The sequence below is a fragment of the Mirounga leonina genome, unplaced genomic scaffold (assembly GCF_011800145.1).
Source record: "Mirounga leonina isolate KUSES-001 unplaced genomic scaffold, KU_Mleo_1.0 Mir_91, whole genome shotgun sequence".
In the NCBI taxonomy this organism is placed as follows: Eukaryota; Metazoa; Chordata; class Mammalia; order Carnivora; family Phocidae; genus Mirounga; species Mirounga leonina.
In genome coordinates this window covers 16,781,333-16,807,991 of record NW_023270839.1, presented here as the reverse complement: position 1 = coordinate 16,807,991, position 26,659 = coordinate 16,781,333, and the positions used below count along the sequence as shown (strand labels likewise).

General features: G+C 42.3%; 1 protein-coding gene across 1 annotated transcript; it reads left to right on the top strand.

Moving 5' to 3' along the window:
• The first annotated feature begins 15,194 nt into the window (after positions 1-15,194).
• Positions 15,195-26,378, top strand: LOC118003276 (fibrous sheath-interacting protein 1-like). Its single transcript, XM_034994155.1, has 2 exons — positions 15,195-15,695; positions 26,040-26,378. Exons 1-2 carry the CDS (start codon positions 15,260-15,262, stop codon positions 26,084-26,086), a joined length of 483 nt encoding a protein of 160 aa, XP_034850046.1. The 5' UTR covers positions 15,195-15,259; the 3' UTR covers positions 26,087-26,378.
• Positions 26,379-26,659: the final 281 nt, after the last annotated feature.

Below are 26,659 nucleotides of genomic sequence, written 5' to 3'. Positions count from 1 at the left end.
AGCCAGAGCCATACATTTGGGAGTCAGCACTCTATAGATATGTGAGATCACCAAGGTAGCTGGAGTAAGTAGAAGACAGAATGGATTCAAGGACTGAGCTTGGGGCATTCCGCAAGGTAGAGAGGTTGGGAAATGAGGAAAGATTGGCTGACGAGACTGAAGAGGAGCAGGCTGTGAGGAAGGTAGAAAATCAGGAGGAAGCAGTGATCTGGGAGCCCAGTGAAGAGTCGTTGGCTGTGTCTGTGATAGGTCGGGGCGGGGGGGACTGTGAGATGGGGACCGGGAACTGACCGCTGCCTCAGACCTGGGGAGACATCGGTGCTCGGGGCAAGAGCAGTTTCAGTGCAGCTCCATGACTAAGTCCTGTTTGGAGTGGGCTTAAGAAACAATAGGAGGAGACAGATCTGATGACAAGAAGATTATTTTAAGAAATTTGATTGGAAAGAAAATGAGACCAACGGAGCGGTAGCTGGAGAGGGCATGTGTGGCAATGAACTCGAGGGTTTCAGCTGATATGAAGGTGAGGCACCTGGCATCTGACGTTTTCATACCTAGCACTTAAATATGACATGTATGTTGAGATAAATTAGAAGGAAAATATGCTATGGTTTCAGTTTTGAAACAATATTAAAATCCCCAGTGAATCTTCCATTTTATATATTTATTAGAGTTATTAACTTCACTTAAAGATTTTCCTCTGCACTGGCATCCCAGTTATAAATTGTTCGTTTTAATATGGTGAATTAGTTACAACACAGTCATTATGCTATAGAATGACAGACTTGTGGTAATTTATAAATGTGCAATTAATTTTTTAAAAGATTTTATTTATTTATTTGACAGAGAGACACAGCGAGAGAGGGAACACAAGCAGGGGGAGTGGGAGAGGGAGAAGCAGGCTTCCCGTCAAGCAGGGAGCCCAATGCGGGGCTCGATCCCAGGACCCTGAGATCATGACCTGAGCCGAAGGCAGACGCTTAACGACTGAGCCACCCAGGCACCCCTATAAATGCACAGTTAATTTTAACAAGTCAGTGATGAAGAAGTCCACTGGCTTGGTTAACTAGTGAATTCAGCTAAATAATACATTTTAGTAATTATAAAAACCTAGATTGATAAATTGTAATCAATTGTTTTAGCATTTTAAGAAGGATAGGCTGTGTGGGGAAGATTTGGACATTAAAAAATGGTGGGAATTTACCTCCAGCAAATGGAAGTACTTATCTGACCCCATTTCTCTCTGTGTTTCTATCTTTATGCATTTTGTATTTTTCAGCCTGTCATCCTTAAATTGTTATTAAGTGATTTAGGGGAAATTGAGTTTGTGCCCTGGCTACTTGAAGTTAAAACATTAATTTGACATTTGATTAAAAGGAACTAAAGGCTGTTCATTATTTTGTCTGACTCCAGAGACAGTATTATGTATATTACAAAATGAACAAGTACAAAGATTTAGTTTGTTACTGCTTTTTTTTTTTTTTCTATTTCTTCAGCCAGGCTATTTTAGCATATTTAATTAGATGATGTTTCCAGTGCGGCTACACTGAACATCGATTGTACTTGTCAGTCTTTTTTTTTTTTTTTTAAGGATTTTATTTATTCATCTGAGACACAGAGATACAGAGAGAGAGAAAGAGAGAGAGAGAGAGAGCATGAGCAGGGAGAGAGGCAGAGGGAGAGGGAGAAGCAGGCTCCCCGCCAAGCCAGGAGCCCGATGTGGGGCTCAATGTGGGGCTCGATCACAGGACCCTGGAATCATGACCTGAGCTGAAGGCAGACGCTTAACCATCTGAGCCACCCAGGTGCCCAAGTACTTGTCAGTCTCGATAGCAGCCACATTCCATTCTAAATAAGTGACTCAGCACCTCACCTGGTGCACAGGCCGGAGCTCCTCCTAGCCCATCACTGGACATCAAGAGAGAATGTTAATGTGACATGATCATGATTTATGTCCCATAAAATGTAGAGATCTTATTTTTGCTTGCTTATTTGAAGTATTTATTTACTAATAACATTTTGGGGCGCCTGGGTGGCTTAGTTGGTTAAGCACCTCACTCTTGATTTCAGCTCAGGTCATGATCTCAGGGTCATGAGATTGAGCCCCGTGTCGGGCTCTGTGCTGGGCGTGCAGCCTGCTTAAGATTCTCTATTTTCTTCTCCCTCTGCCCCTCCTCCCACCCCCACCCGGCTCTCTCTAAAAAAAATTAAAAAAAAAAAATCTATTTAAAGAACCTTTTGAAAAGGCTCTTTCCCTACAAATACTTATGAAAAGAAATGGCTTTCTGCATGTTTGTGAAGCTTTCTATGTAAGTGCATGAGTAGATTTCCATAATTAAACCTAACCACAATCAAAGACTGATTATTATTTGTTCTATTTTCATGGCAGACCAAATTAAACCTCTATGTCAGACTTACCGTGAATATCACAGTGATAGGCCCAGAATATAGGCTTTTTATGGCACTTAGGAATTTTTGTGAATCTGAAGCATTTTTCCTTGGGGTCGGAGGGGGCAGGGGTTGGAGGGGGGCAGTCCTTGTTAGCATCATCTGGGGAGGTCTGGGGAGTTGTTGCCTGTGGAGGGCGATATGGAGAGTACCAGAAGTATCCCCTCCCTTCAACCAGTTTGTCTGTCTGTCCTTGTTGGGATCTGAAATGCTAAGGAACTCTCAGTAGTTAAAATTTTGTTATCTAGTCTGCCCAAATCATAAGTGAAGGTTCATCAGTTGATTAAACCATTACCTTCCAAAGCTGTGTGGGGAGAGCAGGGCCCAGAGGGAACAGGACACATGGGAGAGAAGAGGGCCTGTCCCGTATTTTGGGACCACTTGCTATTAAGGGGACAGAGTAAGGCCACCAAGTTGAGTTTATAGGAGGACGTTGCCCCTGCAGAAGGTGGAGGAGCACCTAAAGAAGGTTTCATGTAGCCAACAAACCTGTGCCTTGTGTCCATCTTGTGCCAGAGGCATGAGGACACAGAGATGGGGGGACCTGGTCCCAACCTAGTTGGGAAAGTTGAGAAACTTTACATCCATCAGGGAAGGCAGACACAGAGGGTGCCGTGCTGATGTAACCTGGCTGTCCAGGTTTGGAGGGGCAGGGGGCAGCTGGGACCCACTGGAAAGGACCTCTTGTTCACACTTCTGCCTTGTGTTTATGAGGCGAAAGTGGTTCTGTTGCGCTGCTCTGCTGGATGGCATTTTTGGATGTAAAGTTGGGTGTGAGAGGACGTGTCACCACACCCACAATACCGCGCTGCTCCCGGAGTGCTCCCCCTGGAAGGTGGGACCTCATCAGCTCTTTTAGGCATCTGTGGGAAGACAGCAGTATGAAAAGTCCTAGCTTTATGCTCTGGTTTCATTTTTTAGTAGTTCTGGGCCTTGGACCAAGACATTTAATTTCTCTGAGCCTTATTTTCTTTATCTGTTAAATGTAGAGAATGATTTCCCAGTTCCTCCCATTGGGTAATTGGGAGAATGAAATGGGGTAACGTATGTCAGCATTCCTGGTATATGGTGGCTAGTCAAGGACTAGAAACCCTGCCCACTCCCCACTCCATGGCGCAATCCCAGTGCCGCTGACCAATAATGACCAGAGGCTGGTCTGGACCCCTGCCTAATCAAGGGGCCGATAACATGTAGAGGAGATGGGAAACGTCATCCCTCCAGTAGAGGGATATCCCTCTTGCCCTGTGGAAGGCAAAATGAAATGCATCACTGAAGAGAGAACATGCATCCAATGATTTAGATCTTTCTGAGTTTGGATCCAGTTTACTAAATGACTTCTTTGTTGGATTTTTAGAGGATTTAACTCCCACAGTTTGGGTCATAGCAAAACTTGGAAGTTACTGTTCATAGTATCTGATCCTTATTCTCAGTGGTGGCATGACTTCACTTTCAGATCGGCAAATGTAAAAGGACAGTTCACTGAGCAGCAATATGAAGAGAGAGCTTCATGTTTATGTAATAACGTTGGGCTTTGTGTGCTGTAGAGAATGTACAGCAGTAATTAGATGTTTCAGATACATGTCTAGACAGGGTAAAGCTTCAGGAGCCCTTGCTCAACCCTGGGAAAAGCTACAGGTCGCCTGCTTGTGACCAGAAAAAGCTCTCCTTGATTAACAAGTTAAATAATGGAGTTAACTCTCTGGCGCTAGATTTACACCCAAAAGGAAAACGAGATCTGATGAGATTTGACAAGACCAATCATCTGTAGAACTCAACCAGGCCTAACTTTGTGACCTGATGTGAGGGTGCTGAAAATGGTATCTCCCAAATCTCTTTCTACCATCCTGCTACGGGCCCAGATTCCTGTTCTTAGAATCACCCTTTCGATGAAGTCATTCTGATTCGAAGAGGCTCCTGTAAATGCGTGCTTGTCCCTTAGGAGGGTTACACAATGGCTGGCATTGCTCAGTCTTGGGGAGGATAATGAGGAAACACATCTTACGAAAGGTAAATTTTGGTGTGAGGGCAATAGGACATTTGAAAAGGTTTGGAATTGAGGATACTCTTTGAGGAGGGTGTGCTCAGGTGGAGAGGGCTGACGGGGCAGCCTGAGGCCTTAGGCTACCTTCGGGAAGGGAGCAGAAAAAAGAGGGGGTTGGCAAAAGGCAAGTGTCCTGTGCATGCCTGTGTGTGTATGCGTGTGTGTGTGCACGCGCTCACGCGAAGCAAGGGATAAACCTGGTTCACTTATGTCCCTGTGTTTCACGACTCATCTTGAACCCTGACATTATTTTAAGCAAAGATAAAGGTATCTGGAAACCAGCCCCTTTCTGGGCCCTTTCTGGTCACTACAGTGCTTTCTGGTACTGAAGACTGAATAGTGTCTGCCCTGAAGTGTCAACCTTCCTGTTTGGGATGACTGAGATTCACATTCCCTCTTTCTTTCCTGGGTGCTCTCTCCCGACATCGGATGGCCTCTGTAGCCCCCCACTAATCCCCGGGGCGCACGTGAGGGTTTACCTATTGCACGTTGTTAGCTCTCTGATCATTTGCAAAGCTCCATTCCCGATATCCCAGAGAGACCCTCAGAGGTAGGGGCCAACTGAACTTGGAATGTGCAGACTTCGGTCTCGAACTTCCGAGAGGCGTCATCTAGCTACTACCGCCAGCAGCTTCTCAAATCGAAGCTCAGGGTTACTACTGATGTCCTGGTGTGCAGGGGACTTCTGCTTCTGCTGCATCAGGCAGGGTGCTGGCCGCTTCACCCGTGTTTCTCATGCTCATTGCAGATTGTGAGCTGTTAGTATTCCTCCCCACTAGTTAGGAGCCAGCTAGTTGTTACAGTGTCTATTTTACAGTTTGGAAATTTGAGACTTTGAGAGGCCCAGTGATTTGTCCAATACAGAACAGCTGAGGGGGTGAGAGACCTGGGGTCTTTTTTTTTTTTTTTTTAAAGATTTTATTTATTTTTTTGAGACAGAGAGAATGAGAGAGAGCACATGAGAGGGGGGAGGGTCAGAGGGAGAAGCAGACTCCCCGCCGAGCAGGGAGCCCGATGCGGGACTCGATCCAGGGACTCCAGGATCATGACCTGAGCCGAAGGCAGTCGCTTAACCAACTGAGCCACCCAGGCGCCCGAGACCTGGGGTCTTAACTTAGAAACGGCAGCCTCCCTCTACTACTCCATGCTTTGGTTAAGGCTGTTTCCTCTCCGTCTAGAGGTTTCTATTTTTTTTTCCAAAAAGATAGCATGCAGCCTAAGGAACACTTAACTTGGGGGAACTTTACTGGAACACAAATGGCTGTGAGAAAGCAACATGGAGAAAGGACGCTGGAGGCACATCTAAGCTGTGGAGGGCTGTCACCTATTTGCATGCGTTTGGATCCCTCAGTGGATGCCGACCTGGTGGGGGTTGCTCCTGCCTAATGCCCTTAGACCCCAGGCCCGGTCTGGTACTCTGCCCACCCGGAGAGAAGGTAGGCCTCCCTGGTTTCTGTAACAAATGTGCCTCAGTACTGACCCCTGTACCATCACGTCTTTTATACCTGGTGTTTGTCATTTTTTTCCTGTTTGTCTTGACACTCAAACCGAAGCCATGACCTCGGCTTTCTCTCCAGTTCATGTTCTCCCTCCAGCTGGGCCACCTCTGGCTGCCCTGGGCAAGTGTCCTCCCAGGACTCCGAGGGATTTTCTCCGTTGCCCCTGTCCCTTGGGGGGTGCTCTGCTGCTCGCGTCCCGCAGTGCCAGGATGAACTGGCCACGAAGCCGTGAACCCCAAGGCTCCTGCGGCGGCACTTCGCCTCCTGTGGCCTTGACAGTGCTGGCCCTAGCCCTGCCGTCCCTGTCCCCAGCTCGCGCTGCCCTCTGAGCCTCTGACCAGTTCACAGAGGCCGGGGTGGAGCTCTTGGCCCTGGGCTCCCAGGCCCACACTGGACGGCTCAAGCTGCTGTGTCCAGAGCCCTGCCGGGACTCGGGAGCTGTTGCTTATGGTGGCCGTCTCCGGAGGCAAAAGCTTATATGCTATCACCTAGCTCGTGAAAGCAACACCAGAGAAGAAGTGGGGAAAAGGAGTGAGACAGAGAAGGAGGGAGAATAAATACGAAAGATGTATTATGGATCTGGCTGCTATTTGCTAGCAAGTATAGTTGCTTGTCTGATCTTATGGGACATCAGGGCAAATCCATGATGGTGACTACATTTTATAGCCATTTTCCACGGGGAGGAGGCGGCAGGGTTTTATTCACTGGCTCCTCTCCCCTCTTGGTCAAAGCCTGCTCCAAGGGCAGGCTTGTACATGTAGTTTGCTTAAGCGTCGGAGTAGCCAGCTGACCATATCACACCTTGTTAGCAGGTCACACCTCAGCAGCAATAAAGTTGCGGATGGCAGGCCGGAGGGGCATGATGTACTCATCGGTGACATGAGGGGCCAGGGCACGGACGTCAGTAGTGATATCCTGATCCGCAGCTGTGGGGACAGCACATGCTGTGTTAGGTCCGTTCAGCCCAGCATCAGGCAAGTGCACAGATCTGGGGGATGGTGAAACTGAATCCGGTCACGTTGGAGCATCTTAATGTCAGTGCAGCTTGGTTCCTGGGCTTGTTGGTGCTGCTAGGAAACTTCTTGTCTATGCAAGGAAGTATTCAGTTTCCCTTTCCAGTTCCTAGGGTTGAGCATGTCTCAGAGGGGATGGTATCTCTTATGTGGGTGGGGTCCAGCTGAGTGTTCTCTCTGATTGGGCGGGGTGGGGGGCAGGAGTCGGATGATGCTACAGTAGAGATACTTCTCACAGCAAGAGGAAGAAGAGCTGTCCTCAGAGCAGCTGATGAATGTGGCATTGATCATGTACTGAGGGCCCATGTCTCTGGAAAGAAGTACTCACGGTCAGAGTCTGGAGATCTTATCCAATCCATCAGTAGGCATTGTGAGGCCAGTTACTACCTTCTAGGCCATGCCGGATCTCCACCTTGTTTCAGCAGCAGGAGATGGCTTCCTCTGTGCCCTTCTGCACTGGGTGATCATTAATCTTCCTTAACGCCTGTTGGATATGCTCCTCTGACCTGGCCTTCGTGAGCCCCTGTTGGGGGTGGTCCCATAGTGACCGTAGCTAGCCCAGAAATGCCTGTTGAAGATAAGCGGAGACAGTTCTAAGGTCACCTTCTCTTCAGTTGGGAAGCTAAGATGTTGTCAAGGGAAGTACTTAAATTTCTAGAGAGGCAGCCCTGTGGCCATACAGAGGTTCTTTAGGTGTTGATTATACTGAATTTCTCTAACTTGACTCATCTTTCAGGTGACCTCCTGCAAAATCAAGGTGAGGCTTGATCCGGACTCTGGCCCAGGTTAAAGCATTTAAATAGCTAATGGCCTTCTTGACTTCTGAACCATTGTGGCCTCCCTTGACCTAGGTTATTTCTACGTGATAAAAATAGACTTTCAAACAGAGTAGGGAAGGCCATGCAAATGATTTTCATAATTGTTACTATCCGATAAACCAGCAGTCTTGCATAGGAGGGGGAGTTGGTTGCTCTGCAAGGGACATACTGGATATACTTCCCTGGAGAGTAGGGGGTGGATAGGTGGTCCAGCCCACCAGAAAAAAAAGGTGACCAGAAAAAGTGCTCTGTATACAAACTTGCTGTCTTCAATTTCAGCAGCCTCCTGGCCAAGCTTAGTTTTGCTGGGAGTGTGTGGGGCAGGGATACCTGGCTCCTTCCATCCAGCTACAGAGCTGGGCCCTGAGCCTTGTTTCTGAAAAGGATGTGGTAGATATGTGACCAAAGGGCCATTCCAGCAACTTGCTCAGAGTAAGAGGAAGCTGATCCGAGCGGACTTACTGTCCCTACTGCTGGAAAATAGCAACTATTGGCAACCCTCAGATGAAAATTCCCATAAAATAGAAAAATTAGAGCCCCTTTTCAAGTCATCCTGTTAGAAATCGGAGGAATGAAATTGGTCTGGCTTTCCTTTGAGCACATCTGCACCCTTCTGACTAGGTCACCAACTAAAGCTGAGCTCCTGGCCCCTTTTCAAATGCAAGAATTGAGAATCTCATTTCCTGCTTCTAGCTCTTCCTATCCATGCTCACCCTTCCCTTCTGCACTGGGATGGAGCTGGCAACCCACCCGTCTCATCCTCGTAGAGAGAAGCTGGAAGTCTGGATTTCTGATGCCAGGGAGAACTGCTCTGGCACCTAGGCTAAGAAGAACCATTACAGAATGTCCTGGGGCATGAAGCCTTTCACCAGGCAAACCCATCGGGCAAAACTTCCAGGCCCTGTCTTGCCCAGCTGTTTGGGGAAGATCAGTGGCTTGAGCCAGGGCAATGTCCTGTTCTGCATGGTCACTTTGATATGCCAGGTCCCACATAAAAGCAGCCTTCCAACACCACCACATCATTCACAGACTCATCTCAGAGCCACTTGCCTTGACCTATTTCATACTCTGTATTATTCTGTCCACAGAGCCTCCGGCTTCTGGCCTGGGGGCTGACTCACTTTCCTGTTTACAGCCTGGCCTCAACCCTCATTCCTAATGTTTTACATAGTTTCTCTGGCAGGGACCTTTGCTTCCCTTTAGACTAGAATTCAGATTCTCCTCTGGCCAGACAACCTCTGACTATTCTGGGTAACAGTATGCCAGATCTCACCTGGGCTCCAGCACCCTTGGTCCCTGCTGTGGCCTCCTCAGTGCATTGTACCTGCCAGACTGGCCTTTATGGGGTAGCCTCAGTGTGAGAGAGGGTGGGAGAAGAATAGAATAGGGAGGGAAGGAGCGAGGGAGGGAAGGACGAATAAGCCCCTTCTTTCTGTGAAAATTTAGCGCTACCGATGCAGACATTACAAGGAAAGCCCCAATCATTTTACCCCCATGCTTCTTAGATTTACTCAATCTCAAAGAGCCACAGCAAGTGATATGAACCTTTTGAGCCTGTATGAGCCTGTTGGGAGCATATAGATAATGCTTGGTAGTGCTGCTCTCTATTCCAACTGGAAGTCCAACTTACCATTCTATCAACTGAATTATTTTCCAACAAGTAACTCTACCTTTATTTCTCAATGAAATATTAAATGAGTACTCAGATTGAGATAGGTGAAGTATGGAAACACCGTGATGGCTAATCGATGAAGTTGGCTACATACAACATCATTGTCAAGTCCCTTTCTGATGTTATAGATATGGTAGATTTTTTTTTTTTTTTGAGGTTCCTGCTCTGCTCCTGCCTCCTTCTTTGAGAAATCCCCCTTACCCGAGGCCCTGCCAAAAAGATCCCATCAGCCACGTTCCTACCATGTGACCCTCACCACAGGTGATCAGACTAGTGATAAACACTCAAAACTGATATTGTCAGTCCTTCCTTGAGTCAGTGACCAACCAGGTCATCTTGCTTGAAAATGTGAGCAAATGGACATAGACGTCATTGCCAGTCATTGGTGGGTGTTAGAACCAGAGTCAGTTCATGCTCCATAGGCAATCTGGGGTTGTGAGAGAGTAGAAAGCATTAGTAAGCAGAGACAGCTTGTTTGCAGTGGGGAGGATGCATCAGACAAGCAGGGAGTCAAGACACCGGAAGGACTCAGGAAGAGAAAGGAGACGCATGTGACCTACGTGCCTATGGCTTTCCAGCTCCAGACCCCAAAAACTCTGTCTGTCCTTCATTTCCTGCTTGTTGGTATCCATGAGATGAGTTCTTAGATCCAAGACCAAATTGTCTCTACCACCTGAGAGAGTTTTCTAGATAAGAGAAAGCTAAAGGATTAGGTCATCGCCACTTTTTTTTTTTTTTTAAGATAAGGATTTTTCTTCCTTGTGGCTAAAAAACCTTGACTAAAATAAACTACTACTTAGGTGTTGGCAGCAGTGGCTGCAACGGAGAGTTGTAAACTTTTATCTTGGCAGTTAAAGAAAGGGTAGAATGTTTTCTACTTGCTTATTTTGAATTGGAAATTGATGTCATTGAAAGCTATTTACACCATATTCTTTTTTTTTAAAGATTGATTTTATTTATTTATTTATTTATTTATTTATTTATTTATTTATTTGAGAGAGAGAGAGAGAAACAAGATGAGAGGGGAGGGGGTGAGAGGGAGAAGCAGGCTCCCCGCTCAGCCAGGAGCCCGATGTGGGACTCGATCGCAGGACTCCGGGATCATGACCTGAGCCGAAGGCAGTTGCTTAACCAACTGAGCCACCCAGGCGCCCTACATCTGTATTCTTGTTGTTAATCATTTAGGACATTCAAGCTTTTCATTCTGTTCTCACTTGTGATAATCATATTGGCTTTATAGGGTGTGTCCTTGGGGACTCTGCATTTGTGGGAAAAAAAACCCCACAAAAAAGCCCAACATCAGACATAAGTTTATATCAGAGAGCAAGATTGCCTCTGCTTGTTTATAATAGTGGACTTTTGGAAGATCTGCACCAGAGACATAATCTTGATAGCCTTGTCAACAAATTCAGTGCCCAAATAACTGGAGATTCTTATGGCTGGGGAAACTCCAGATATATAGTATCATAGGAGAGGCAGGGACGAAGGAGAGGTGATTCAGTCTGTGGTCCATCTCCACAATAACAAGTTGCGCTCCTCGTCAGTTTTAGCTCCTACACCAAATTGGTATTTACCTGGGTGGAGAAGTGTAAATAGTGGGCACCCTGGGAATGGAGTTGGGGTTGTCCTTTTTTTTCCCCCTGAAATGAGCTGAAAGAGAGGGCACTGTGTAAGTTTGCATAAGATACTAAGCTATTGTGGGTAATAAAATTCGAAGTTAGGTAAAATACTCTGTGGGAAGAAGTCTCATACCTGAGGGAAAGGACAGAAAAATGAATGTCAGTTGGGAAAAGGATACTTAGAGAGTGGTAGAGGGAGAACTCCTTTACAGTGAGAGGCTTTGTGGTCTAGCAGGTAGGCACATGGGCCCTGGACCTGGACTACGTGTTTTTAAATCCCACGTTTGCCATTTAGGGCTGTGTGACCATGGAAAGGTTACTTAATTTCTTGGTGCTTCACTTTCTTCATCTATGAAACAGGAATAACAAGAATACCTACCTCATAGGTTTGTTGTGAAGATGAAAGAATTGATACATGTCGTACGCATAGAGATGTGTCTGGCCCAGAGTAGGCGCCTAATTAAGGCTAGCTGTTACTATTCCATAAGACTTCATCGCGTGTGTCAACAAGACCAGCAAGATGCATGAAAACTAGCACAAGTATTCTATCTTCTGGCTCTGTTGAGAAAAATCCAATCTATTTACTCTTTTGACTATGGAATGTGTGTGCTTTGGCTAAAACAAGAAAGAAGGTGCATAAAAGGGCTACTAAAATGAGGATGGGAAGAGAGGGGCTTTCATAGAAGGAGAGTAAATAGATTGGGTTCTGGCCTGGAAAAATGAAGACTGAGATGCACTATGATGAATTTTGTGAAAGACAGGAATAGAATGAATAGTAACTTGTTTATGAAATACTGGAAAATTAGAACTGGCGTGAAAGATGAATACTTTGAGGTGAATACTTGAACAGATGGTTACTTGACTGTGCTTGTTGTGAGTTGTTCAGTTACGGAGCTCATTAGCTCAGGAGTTTCAAAGCAATCTGGATGAAGGGTATGGGTTACGGTCCTTTAACTATCAAGGGTCATTAGGGACGTTTGGGATAGAGCCCTAGTTTAGTCCAGTGCAGCATGTGTAAATAACTTCTATTAATGTAGTATATAGCTGTTGCAAACCACTCAGCAACCTTAATTCACTTGATTCCCACAACAGCGAGTTCTTGAGTTTATACTGTGGGCAAGTCTCTGCAGGGAATCAAAAGATGAGAAAGACCGCTCATGTGGAAAGTTCTGATCTGCGTTGCCACCCAGAAAACACTGTGATCAAATTAACTTAATTTGAAAGTTTAGTATAGTTGGTTCACTTTTATTGAGACCAGGGAATTTTTGGTTATTTTTTGAGTTTAGGATTGGTATTGTGAAGAAGTTAAGGAAATAAAAGTTCTCTTTTTGTTATTGTTTTGCTTTCATAAATTCTATCAAGGTGATAGAAAGTTTATTCTTGTATTTTTATTGTTAGAGTGGTTATTCATAAAAATCAATTTTAGGGCTAGAGGTTAATTTGGAGACCATCTTCTTCAATCCCTCCTTTCACGGCTGAAGGAGATGAGTCCCTTGGGTGACATACATAAGGTGGCCACACTTGGACCAAAACCCAAGTTCTAGTCTTCTTTGTTTTATTTCCCATCAGGCTGCTTCCCCCAGAGGATCAGGGTGATTGTAGTTGAGCTTATTTCTGGGTACACATAGACTCAAATGTGTTATGTTTTATCTTGGAGCACCCAGAAGCAGATTTATAAGCTTAAGCTTCATGGCCCCTCACTTGTACAAGCCTTGAGTGGGGAGAGGAAGCTAGGTTGTAATCAGGAAACATTTTTCATATAAACATTTCTGGTAAATGACCTAAAGAGTTAAGGTAAGAGATGGACTTGACTTTCCAAGGCTCCAGTAATTTATTGTGATCTTTCTCACATTCTAAGAAAAAGAAACTCACTTTTGTACCTATTTCCTACTTGCAGTTTTGTATTTTTTTTCTTAAAGAAGTATCCTCTTCTTGTTATTTTTATTTTTTATATTTTTTATTTATTTTTATATTTTTAAAATAATTTTTATTTTTTATATTTATTTTTATATTTTTATATTTTTATTTATTTATTTTTATATATTTTTATATTTTTTAATTTTTATATTTTAAGTTAATTTCAACTTTTGTTGTAGTAATAAAATGAAAAAGTTGTGTTAAAAGGTTTTAAACAAAAATGGTATCTCCTTGCCCCATCCTTCCCCACCCCTTAGTTTTACTCTCCAGAGTCAAGCATTTTTAATTCCTTTAGATATTTCCTCAACTGCTTACCTCTACATTGTTTAATAATTTGCTATCTTAATTGATCAGTTTTATATCAGTTTACAATAATATAAAATTTTATATCAATAATACAATGGGTGGCAAACATATGTTTTATGTGTTTTGTTAACACATAACAAAACACATAAAACACAAAAGAAACTCACTTTTGTACCTATTTCCTACTTGCAATTTTGTATTCTTTTCCTTAAAGAAGTATCCTCTTCCTGCCACAAGATTATAAATTTCAGGTTCCACGAAACCTCAGTTTGTTTCTGATGTCCAAAGATATAATTGGTTAGACATTTCATTTTAATATTTCAGATTTTGATTTTTGAATTAATTTTTATTTAAAAACTTTAATATACTTGTTATTTTTATTTTTTATATTTTAAGTTAATTTTAACTTTTGTTATCTAGGATTCAAAATTTAGGTAATTCACCCCAGATAATTATTAAGAATATATTCCTAATTTCTTGTTACTCTCAAACTCATAATGGTGCTTGCCACTATGAAAACTAGTTTTTAATATATGGAAGTTAAATATAATTTTAAAACAAAATATATTTTAAAAATTTCTTTTACATACTATTTTTTGTTAGCTTCATTCGAAGCATTACACAATAATAGAGAATTAACTATACTGGTTCCAATAACACCTTCCCTCCCTGATACTTTATACATGCAGAATATTTGGTGAATTCTAACTGGGTCCTACTAAGTAGGGCAACAGCATTGTTTTACCTTACTGAAGTAGAAATTAAGGCCATTGCAATTCGTGATTAGGTTTTCTTATGGGGATTTTTTGTTCTTAGATAATGCACGCCCCTATAAAGAGGATTAGTGTTTTCCTAAATAATCCACTATATAAATCAAGAATGGCACTGATTCTTTAGAGAAAGAGAAATTATTTTCAGTGTTTTTCAATATATTTTAATTCAGTTCCTTTTGAGATTGATGCAATTCAAGGGGCATGCTATTCAGTTGAATCCTTATGGAACATAGCTCTATACTTTCATTTGATTTATTTTATTTCCTGAGAACATTCACTGGAAGAAAACAATGCTTCTGAATCCTTAAGATCTTGGTTGAAATGCTCAGCCCTGATAGCCTTTACAAGCAGAGATTAAATGTCTGTGATCAAATCCTCCTCCCAGAATGCACTGTTATCGGAATGCCCCTGGCCTCTGTCTAGACCTGTAGTTTTGAAGCAACTACACATCTCAGGATGCACCACCTCTTTGCCCTTCCTTTTCTGTCTTTAGTCATATTGTCCACTGAAAGTTGTAGACAGACATAGGAGTGGTAAATCCCCAGGGCCAGGTATGGGCTGACTTGCTTGCCTGAGGTGTTTTTTTTTTTTTTCCCCCAGATTTTTAAGAAATTGGTGGTGATGGGGGTTCACACTGAGGAGTGGTGGAAAACAGAGAAACACCTACTGGAGATTATGGCAGGGTTTCTAGCTGTTTATCAATGGGCTGTTTGCCTACTTCCCTGCTTGATGTCCCCAAACTTATAAAATTGAAGGTGCTGTTCTAAAATCTCCATTTCAAGTGACTTCCACATGTAGAGAGAGAGTTAGTGGTTAATTTGGTGCAGTAGTTTATTTCCATCAGTATTGAAGGAATTTCCCCTGGACTTTAGTAGGTATGATAGATTCTAAAGCTATTCTCTAGGGATGCTGTGCATTTCTCCTGAAATTCTGGATCCTTTAAAATGAATGATCTTACTATTTGGGTGTCTTGTGTAAGGGATTTCCTGGCACTTGCATTTATATTGCATTACTGGAAGCTTATCAAAAATAAATGTGTGTACTCAGTCAATTGACTAAAGCATTTGGTTTGTTTCATCAGTTAGATTCAACATCAGTTCTGTCTGAGGAACAATTAAGGTGTCTTCTGGATGAATGCACACTCACACGAAAGTCCATGAATAGACTTCCTTCAGAAAGAGAAAAGGAAGACATTGAGGATATAACACCTGAGGTCCCTCATCTTTCCAGATCTATCCTCTCTGAGCTCCTAAATGGATTAGAAACAAAGGTCGAAAGCACAGAGGTTAAAGATGCAGATATACCCGAGAATGCGGAATGTGAGACAAGTAGAGGCCACTATCTCACCAAAGCCTTGACTGGGCATTACATGTCCCAGGCTCTTGTCATCGAAGCAGAGAATTTGAAATGCCTCCAATTTTCTGAGGACGAGGTTATTACTGACACAAAAGACTACTTTATGTCAAAGACTCTTGGCATTGGAAGACTGAAAAGGCCCTCTTTCTTGGATGATCCATCGGATGGCATCAATGTGAGCCTTTCATCTGAAGACCAACATCTGAAAGTCAGCCCTCCAGAGAAACCAGAAACGGGTAAGCCTTGGAAAATGTGTATATTGGTGAATAATTATTACTCCGCATCTCAGTATAAAGATGTTATAGTTTCAGGTAGAGCAGGATGGGAGTTATGTTTGTAAATCACAGATGGTGTCAATAGCTTGCTACGTAACCTTTATCAGTATTTGTGTGAGACCAAGGTTGAGATTCGTACTCTTATGAGATACCTTATTTGTAATGGTAATGAATACATATTCTTGGTGGTTATACAGAAAACAGTGATGATTTCAGAATAAAAGACAAATTGGTTTGAACAGATGCAAATAATTTAAATAGATTTGCTTAGTCTTTTTTTTTTTTTTAAGATTTTATTTATTTATTTGAGAGAGAGAGAGAGAGACAGCAAGAGAGGGAACACAAGCAGGGGGAGTGGGAGAGGGAGAAGCAGGCTTCCCATGGAGCAGGGAGCCCAATGCGGGGCTCGATCCCAGGACCCTGAGATCATGACCTGAGCCAAAGGCAGACGCTTAACGACTGAGCCACCCAGGCGCCCCTTTTTGCTTAGTCTTTTAACTTCCGAATTTCAGTGATGGCAATTTATTCCAGGGAATGAATTTGTAAAATGTGAAATACACTTTCTTAGCGGTTTTATTTGCTTCTATACAAACTTCCTGTCCCAGCTACTTGTATATCCCCAGGTATTTTGGCTTGATCTGGTGTTGCACTTTACAGTGGCACAATGGTAAAAAAAACAAAAAAAAACAAAAAAAAAAAACCAAAACAGTGGCACAGTGGTACAGGTTATAAATATTATCGACAGTTTTTGACATAAACAAATATTCAATTATTTATCTATGTTAGAAGTCTATTTAAATAGACTCAACTTTTCCTCTAATGTAGATGTCTCTGTTGATTAATCTATTGATTACTTTATATATTGTCTATTAAATCTGTATCAACTATTATTATCTCCAGTCTACCTATTAAATCTAGACTCTACTAATTCCGAACTAACTCCTCAGTTTCGTATTTCTCACTTCTGCCAGACAACTCCATGTGGTTATGGCCTTAAAGTGATTTCCTCGTCTTTCCTTTTAACTCAGATTTTCCTCTTTCCTTTCTGTTTCCCCCATCACCCGGGCTCAAAATTTGAGTCATCATTGAATCTCCTCTCTCTTTTGCTCCCCACCTTGAGCTTCAGTATTGTTTGTTCTGTTCCCGCAGTGTCTCCCATGCCCATCCCTTCCTTGCTCTTCCTGCTGCCTCAGCTGGACACTGTGATGACCCTCGGACCGGTCCTCCCCACCTCTGGTTTCCCCCCTCCTCAAGCCATTGTTGACCACCACCAAACGAATCCTTCCAATGTCCAGTTTTGATAACCACACTTCACAGCTCAGAAAACTTCTGTAGCTCTCCACTGCCTGCTGAATATAACCCAAATTCTTTCCCTTGCTGGTCAAGGCCTCCACTGACTTCCATCTCTTCCTAATCAGTCTCTAACTAATCCTCTACATGTTAGTCAGGCTATGGCTAATCTGGTCTCGGGATTTCCAGGGCTTTTCTCTGCCCCTGGATAGCCCCTACTCTTTTCTTCTGAAGAATGTTCAGGTACCCCTTCAATGGCAGTTAGATCCCAACACCATCCTCTCTGAGTGTAACCTTCCCTTCTTCCCTTTTTAAGAAGTTTGATTTCTCCTCTTAAATGTCCAAGAACATTGGTCCCCTATCAGGTCATTTCACACACACTGTCTTGAAGTTATTAGGCACACACACACACCTTCTCTTCCTTAAAATTGTGTAATTTTTTTGAGGACAAAGATCCTATCTTTTGATTTATTGTTACATCTCCTTTGATGTCCAAAGTGCAGCCTGAAACCAAGTGCCTGCTTAAGAAATGAAAATTTAAATTGCCCAGTTTTAGAATAATATGCTGAAAATGTGGTTCACATTTATTCTTCACATTATGAATGAAAGCAGGTGGTATTGCTTTTAAGAATTATGCAAGCCTCACATGCTATATAAAGATTTGGAACTTTTCTCTTTTTTTATGAAATTTTATAAGCTATGACATTTGTATCCAGCAGAGTTCATTTTTACAACATGCAATTCAATTAAATGGGTGCATTCCACCTTCCCCCACTAAGGATCTTCATTTAATAAATGAACTATGAAAACTTTGTTCTGCTCTAAGATCATGGTGTATTTTCTATTTGGATAAAGGGTTTTTTATTAGAGAAAGTATCTGCATCTCCTCTTTGTCTACTGTAAGCAAACTTACTAAATTGGGTGGGATGATTGTTGCATAAGCGATCTCATTCCCATGGAGTCTATGTGGAAGGGGGTTTAGAAGAGTACTTCACTAAAATATGACTTTACTTCTGTGTGAACTTGAGTCACACTGATGTATATCTGTCTCGGAGTAGAACATGACAAGATGGAATGAACTAGAACTTAATGTGACTTGATGGAAAGAAGCTGTGGTGGCTTACCTATAACTTCAAAGAACGTGCCTCTGAAGGCACCAGATAATCCTAATGTATGATTATAACAACCCCTGTGAGTATGGAGGGTTAAGATGGCATAGAGGTGAATATGTGAACCATATTTTATTTTCTGTTTATTATATAACAAACTTTAAGGAATAGGTTCTACATTATCATTTTGAGTGCATGTTAGCATATCGGAGGTTGGAGTTTTTAATTTTACTAACCTCAGTGTTTACGAGTAAAATACTTTGCTAATCAATTTTATTCTAAATACTAAATTGTGGGGCGCCTGGGTGGTTCAGTCATTAAGCGTCTGCCTTCAGCTCAGGTCATGATCTCAGGGTCCTGGGATCGAGCCCCACATCGGGCTCCCTGCTCAACGGGAAGCCTGCTTCTCCCTCTCCTACTCCTCTTGTTTGTGTTCCCTCTCTCTCTCTCTCTGTCAAATAAATTAAAAAATTAAAAAAAATAAATACTAAATTGTAATTATGTGCTCTCTATGAAAGCGAACACCAAAACTGAATGCCAAGCCAGCTTTCTTGGCACAAAGCTCTTTACGGATGTGACTTGAATGAGGAGTTGCAGTATGTTCAGCTGCTACGTTATATTCAGGTCTTTCCTAGGAAACAGTTACATGTGAACGTGATTCAGAGTAGGTTTCTATAGACAGGAACGAATTAAGAAAAACCAGTTATCATTTTCTCTTTCAATAGCAAATATTATTGATATATTCTTTTCTTTTTCTTGAGGAACTGAGGTCTGTTCTATTTAAAATTCTTCTAAAAGGCAGAGTCAGATAAAACTTCAAAAAGAGAACCCAGCTGAATGACATTGAGGGCCAATTTAAATTGTGGTATTGAAAGATAAGGATCTGTCTCACAGCTGTATTAAAAGTTCCATTTTTCTTGTTTGTGCTTCAGGCTTAGCGGCAACTTCTGATACTTAACTTTCTGCATAAAAGGTCCAGTAAATTCAGGGACGCCTGAGTGGTTAGCAGTGAAGCATCTGCCTTTGGGATCGAGGGGGTCCCAGGATCGAGCCCTGAGTTGGGCTCCCTACTCAGTGGAGAGTCTGCTTCTCCTTCTGCCTCCCCCCGATCCCCCGCTTGTGCTCGCTCTCAAATAAATAAATAAATAAAATCTTTAAAAAAAAAAAGGTCCAATAGTGAGTTGGGGCTTTAGGGGATTGGTAAATAGTGTCTTCTCTTCCCTACCCAGATCGGAACCCATTTAAAGACAGGGGGTTTTTGAGGAATGCAGAGCAAGGAGGTTGGCTTCATTGCTAATGAAAGGTAGGGCGTTGTTGTGACCTGGGTAGGCAGCTGAATGGTCTTCCGAATGTTGTGTCCTCCGAGTGAACTGACACACGCAGTCACTGGCGGAGGTGAAAAGCCTCAAGCCTCACCTGTGGAGACCTGTCCACATGGGGCCACTAGCATCAGGAGCCACGGAGCACCTGTGGCCGGGCGGGGGTGCATAGGGGCTGAGCCGAGCATGCCATTTCTTGCCCCAAACTCACTGATCAGGGACTTGGCTCTTCTCCCTGGCGGACCGTGGAGCAGGATGGAGCGAGGCGGGATGCTTCCCCACTCTAAGTTTCTCCACATTCAAGTGTGAGGAGAGCGGGGAGCAAGCATTCTTTGCCACCACGTCACCTCCGAGACACGCCTGAGTACGCTGGTACTTCAGAGAGAAAGCCCTTCAGGTCTGTGGTTAGTCTAGTACTTAATCAAGTTATCTTATGTCGAATTGCTTTCTAGAGAATCCCAACAAAAAGGCATCTCTGCATGTATGGTATTCTTTTTCCCACTAAGCATTTGAGCTACTTATTAACAGAAGTTCATATAGTAAAGAGGAAAATACGAATAACAAAAGCAACAGTAGTAGAATAGGGTAAAAAGGGACACCAAGGCAGTAGTAAAGAAAGGGGTCAGAACTCTAACTCTTCAAGGGAAACAAAGTGGAATTTCCCATAGGACCCCATATAATGAATGGTGCTTTTAAAAATTTCTATAATGAATGAGTCAGATACTTTTGTTCTAAAAATAACAACCTTAAATGAAAACTAGGGTTACTAACTGTACTAACAGGAGTGTCCTGATTTCACCACCGACTGTTTCTTGTCCTTGGAATCCCTTAGTCTCTGGCAAACTGGGATGATTGCTCACTGTAAATTGAAACTGAGAACAAAAACCCAGAGGGCAATTAATTACTTAAAGCTTGCAGTAGTCTGGGTAAGTAGCAGGACCCCAGACTAGAACCTGGAGGAGCAGGGGGAGGTTGGGTGCGCTCACCCACCTGCAGGAGCTGGTCTAGTGGTTGGGGGCGTGGGCTCTGGGTGAGGCAGATCCGGCTTTGAGCCCTTGCTCTGTTATTGGCAGTGATCTTCGGCAAATTATTTAATCTCTCTCCTCTATACCTTGGTTTCCTTCTCCGTAAGATCAGATGATTTTAATACTTCAATAAGGACCAAACGAGAAAGCCCCCATAAAATGGTTATGTCCGTGACTGGACTTGGTCGGCTTACATGGGATAGTAGTAGTCCCTCCTTATCTGTGCTTTCAGCCACCTCTGGTCAGCAGCCTTACCGAAGCAGGTGACTCTCCTTCTGGCCTGTTGTCAGAAGGTTAATAGTAGGCTAACATTATATCATAATGCCTTTGTCATTCGCCTTCATCCCATCACTTAAGCGTTTTATTACCTCACATCATCACATGAGTACAGAAGACATTTTGAGAGAGCCCATGTTCACAAAACTTTTATTATGGTACGTTAATGTTGTATTTTATTCGTATTGTTTTTAATCTTTTACTGCATCTAATTTATAAGTTAAACGTTGTCAGAGGTATGTATGTATAGGAAGAATCATAGTATATATGGGGTTTGGTACTATCCATGGTCTCAGGCATCCACTGAGGGTCTTGGAACATACTCCTTGTGGATAAGAGGGACTTCTGCACTTGACATTTAATCAGGAGATTTCCCATAAAAGCCTGGACTTCTGACTTTTCTGACAAATCAGCAGGTCCTTCCACCAGTGAGGAGAGCTGAGTAGCAGACGTTCCCTTTGGAAGGGGCATGTACCTCCAGGGGCACAGGACCCCCATCTGCCCCTCTCTACTTCACGCGCCTGGCCCTTTTAAGCCATACGATTTCCATCCCATGTTATAAGCCTTTGCTGCTTCCAGTGTGGCCCAGTCACTGGGGGCTTATTAGAAAACCTACTGACTCATGGTCTGCACTTCAATAAGATCCCCCAGTGACACTTTCTGGGAGGTTCGAGGAGCCCTGTTACAGAGCACAGAGCATCAGGATCATCTGGGGAGTTCTTTGCTTGCTTGTTTTATACCTGTGTCCAAGGCCCTAGCCTGACTCCCTGCAATCAGAGTCCCCGGCATGGAGCATTCAGCCGGTCAAATTAATGCAAGCTACAAGATTTTGCTATACGTATTTGAGAAATACAGATTTCAGTATAGATGTAAGAAAGCGAATTATGTTATTCCATCGGGGTCCTCAGAGACAAGGTGACCAACAATGACAACTGTGTGGTCTGATTATACTTCATGTTGAAACCCTGCCCACCAGTTTATTTGATTGGAACTTCCTACTTATTTATTGTTAATTTTTATTTTAATTCCAGTATAGTTCACATACAATGTTCAATTAGTTTCAGGTGTACAATATAGGGATTCACCACTGATGGTAACTTTTGAATGTAACTTGAGTCGGTTGTAGTTGGATTGGCTTTTGTGAAGGATGTTGCAGTTTTGAAGGATATGTATGTTAGTGTATGTCCTTACTCCGGCCACCTGAACGGTTTCAAAGGCACTAGATTGTTTTGAGAAAGTTTTCTTTGTGGTAATACTGGCTTTCTGGCTTGTAGTGGAGCACTGAGAGTCTAAAATAAGAAACTCTATTAGCTAACTTTTTTTTTTCCATTAAAAAATATGTTGGCTTGCTCTTAGGGAAATACTTAACTCATCTTTGCTTTGATGGAGTTCTGTTTCTCTCAAACTGTGTGTGCCTTCAGGCCTCCTAGTTATTATTTGTTAAATTCCTTTTTCAAGGCTACTCTTTGCTTTCAGATGCTCTCAGTAACTTAACTCCCCAAAATTTATTTGATCAAAATATCAGAGTTGCTATATGAGAAATTTCCGAGGTTCATTACCTTTTGATATTACACTTTAGTAAGTTTATACTCAATGAATTTATCTTTTTTAGTTACTTTCAACTAATTTTCTTTCATGCTGTCTTTCATTCTTGATTTGAGGTGGGCTTTTCATGTGAATATGTGCCACTGATTATTTTCTTCATCTACTCATAAAATACCACTTTATCATTTTGTTTAGTAGTGTCAACAATAACATGTTGGAGAGGTTTGGTATTTAATTGTAATGTATTATCCTTTTATCAGTTAATAAGAACTTGTGATTCCATTGCTTCATTCAAATTGGGTAAAATGAAAAAGTTAAGATCCTAGCTATGGACTAGATCTTTGCACCAGCAGTCCTGGGAGCTTGTTAGAAATGCAGAGTTCCAGGCCCTGCTCCAGACCCACTGTCTCAGAGTCTGCACTTTAACAAGATGCCCCAGCAGGTGATTTGTGCGCTTGTTAAAGTGTGAGAAGCTCTGGACTAGATGGTTTACTAGTTACTCTACTCTAGGATTATCTATATGGTGGTGGTGAAAATAATGTCAGAAGATATCTTCTTTTCCATCGGCTCAATTCCTACTTTTTCTTCTTAAATTTCATTTTAATGAAGGTACTACCTTCTCCAGATTGTCTTATCTCTCTAAACATCTGTCCTGTCCTGCTTTTGGGTAACCTTCCCTTTAGTCACCAAGAACAAGCATGCCCTAACTTGAGTTCTCAACTCTTTCATGGTTGAGAATTTATTTGGAGACACATATAACCGGTACAGGATCATCTGTGCTCTGTATACTTTTGATTTTCAGATCTCTACTTGGCATCTGCCTCAGATCTGTCTGGCATTTTAAGCTATTTTAAGTCCATCCCTTAGGCGATGCTTCTTACATTGGCAACATATTAGAATCACTTGATGAAATTTAAAACAGACTAATGCCTTGGTTCCATCCCAGATGAATTAAATCTATTTCTAGGGGTTGGCTCTGGACATCAGTATTCATTCATTAAGGACATTGTTCTAGGATATAAGGAATAGGACACAATCACAACTCTGAATTATTTCATTGTCTGTTGATGAAGGCAGGCATTTAAGCATATAATCACAGCAGGGGCGAGACAAGAGTAGTAAGAGCTTGGGGACAAAATCTGTAGCCACACTACAGAGGGAATAATGAACACTGGGGAGATGGGGAAGTGACATTCAAGTTGAGCCTCCAAGGATGAGGGTCATTTACTGGGTAGGCAAGAAGGACAACACTCCAGATAGAAGAAATAGTACCTGGGAAGGCCTGGGCCACTCTTATCATTCCTCATCTCATGTGTGGGATATTGAGGTCTGCTTCTCCTCTATCCCACCTTTCTCCCTGCTTAATATTTTTCGTCCGTGTGTGGACACTATCACTACATTTCTCACTTCACTCTCTGAAACTCCGAATCATTTGTCCTTAATGATTAGGTTGACTTTTAAAAATAACAGCATTATCGACATAGATTTTATATACCCGTATTCATTTCCTATGGTTGCCACAACAGATGATCACAACAGAATTTTTTACTATCTCAAAGATTTGGAGGCCTGAGGTCTGAAATCAAAGAGTCAGCAAGGCCATACTCTGCCTGGAGGCTCTAGGGAAAAGTGCCTCTTTGCTTCTTCCAGTGTCTCAGACTTTTGACATTCTTTGGCTTTCTTGCCTTGTGGCCACATCCTGCCAATCTCTGCTTCTGTTTTCATGTGGCCTTTTTCTCCGTGTGTGTCTCCAATCTGCCTCTGCTTTTCTCTTGGAAGGACGTTTGTTACTGAACCTACGGCCCACCTGGATTAATCCAGGATCATCTCAAGATCCATAACAGTTCATGGGGCACCTGGGTGGCTCAGATAGTTAAGTGTCTGTCTGCCTTCAGCTCAGGTCATGATCCCAGGGTCCTGGGATCAAGTCCCATGTCTGGCTCCCAGCTCAGTGGGGAGTCTGCTTCTCCCTCTTCCTCTGTCTCTCTCTCTCTCAAATGAATAAATAAAATCTTAAAAAAAAAAAATCCTTAACAGTTCGATCTGCAACGACCCTTTTCCCAAATAAGGTAACTTTCACAGGTTCAAGGGATTAGAATGTGGACATAACATTTTTTGGCCACCATTCAACAGTACTTTACAATTCAGTGGTTTTTATAGTCACAGAATTATGCATCCATCACCACTCTCGATTTGACAACATTTTCCTCACCCCCCAAACAAACGCCATACCCATTAGTAGTCACTCCCCGTTTTCCCCCAATGCCCCCAGCCCTAGGCAACCACTAATCTGCTTTCTGTCTCCATGAATTTTCCCAGTTTGGACATTTCATATAAATGGAATCATAACAATATGTGGCCTTTTGTGTCTAGCTTCTTACACTTAGCAAAATATTTTCAGGGTTCATCCATGTTGTAGCAGGTATCCGTACTCTGTTCTTTTTTATGTTGAATGATAATCTCTTGTATGGCTATACCCAGTTTTCTTTATCCTTTCGTCAGTGGGTGGACATTTGGGTTATTTCTACTTTTTAGCTGTTGTATGTAATTCTGGTATGAAAATTGGCCTACAGGGAGCCTGGGTGGCTCAGTCGGTTAAGCGTCTGCCTTCGGCTCAGGTCACAATCTCGGGGTCCTGGGATCGAGTCCCACATCCGGCTCCTTGCTCAGCAGGGAGCCTGCTTCTCCCTCTGCCTGCTGCTCCCACTGCTTGTACGCTCATGCTCTCTCTGGTAAATAAATAAAATCTTTTTAAAAAATTAAAAAAGATTTTATTCATTTATTTAACAGAGAGCTCACGCTCTGGTAAATAAAATCTTTAAAAAAAATTAAAATTAAGAAAGATTTTATTCATTTATTTAACAGAGAGAGAGAGCACAAGCAGGGGGAGCATCATGCAGAGGGAGAAGCAGGCTCCCCGCTGAGCAAGGAGCCAGATGTGGGACTCGATCCCAGGACCCCGAGATTGTGACCTGAGCCAAAGGCAGACAACCGACTGAGCCACCCAGGCACCCCAAATGAATAAAATCTTAAAAAAAACCCAAAACCCCAAACAACTGGCCTACAGATTTTTGGGTGGATGGATGTTTTCATTTCCCTTTGGCATATACGTAGGACTAGAATTATTGGGTCTGTGGTAACTTTTTAAGGACTTGCTGGGTTGGTTTCCAAAGTGGCTGCACCATTTTACATTCCCACCTGTGGTGGATGAGGGCTTCAGTTTTTCTGGTTTCTGGATTCAATTTTATTGTCTTCTTTTAGTTGGTTCTCTTACCACTTCTGCCTTTTCTGGTGACCTTCTCACTAAGGTTGGGAGAATATTTCCATGTCCTTTCTGTTAGTGTCTCATTTCTTTTCTCTCACAATGAAGAAATGGCAGATGATCAGTTCTTATCCACCCTGAACGTTTCATTTACTTCTGTTTTCACCCTGCTTCCTGGAAATAATGCAAAGCAAGCAACAACGAAAGTTGATGCCATCTCCAAATCCATAACCATTCTAGTTCTTAAAACCTACAAAGTTCCCTCTTGGCTGTAAGCTAAATGAAGGCGAGCACCTTCTCTTTTGTTTTTTTCTTGTAAACTTTGTATGCAGCTTGTGGTGAGTGTTCAAATATTAAATGAGAATGACTATTGTCTCATGTGTAAAATGACTTACTGTTCTGTAGGTTGAATAATTTTTCTTAATTATGTACACATTTCTGATTGCCTAACAATTTCGGTTATTGTTTTCAATGTGCAGGTGAACAGGAGACTGAAGATGTGACGGAAGAATGGAAAGAATCTTAAGCAAAGACTTGCTGGGTGTGCTTTTAAGAAAGTTGGTAAATTCAATTACATAATTTTTTTCTGAATTCATATATTCAGTGACTGCATTTATAGGGACCATTCCTCAAATAATGATTTTAATATTTGGATTTTCTCTACCTGGATTCTATTTCTTTGATATTTTTGAGACTTGGGATACAATTGGTCAGTGGTTTTTTTTTTCCATTGAAATTCCTGGTAAAATTGTGTTTTATTGTCAATTTTGTAACATCAGGGATACATTATAGAAACCAACATTTTATGTATGTGCGTGCTATGTTAAAACTAGTTGAAGTGCTATGATGACTTTATGTTTGATTTTATGTGTTACAACTTCATTGGGATTCAGACAGATTTAATCACTATGAATTCTTACTTGGGCCCTGATTTTTCCAGCTTTCCTCCTCTCTAATGCTTGGTGGCAAGTACAACGCACCACAGGAAAAAAATGAATTTTCTCAACAAAGCAATGTTAGCATAGACTTTGCTTTCTTTTCTTTTCTTTTTTTTTTTTTTTTTTAAAGATTTTATTTATTTATTTGACAGAGAGAGTTA

Bases quoted from the DNA above. Each gene is read 5' to 3' on its own strand.
- LOC118003276 (XM_034994155.1), top strand. From the start codon at position 15,260: ATGAATAGACTTCCTTCAGAAAGAGAAAAGGAAGACATTGAGGATATA. The intron at 15,696-26,039 runs GTAAGCCTTGGA...TTCAATGTGCAG, and splicing joins TCCAGAGAAACCAGAAACGG to GTGAACAGGAGACTGAAGAT.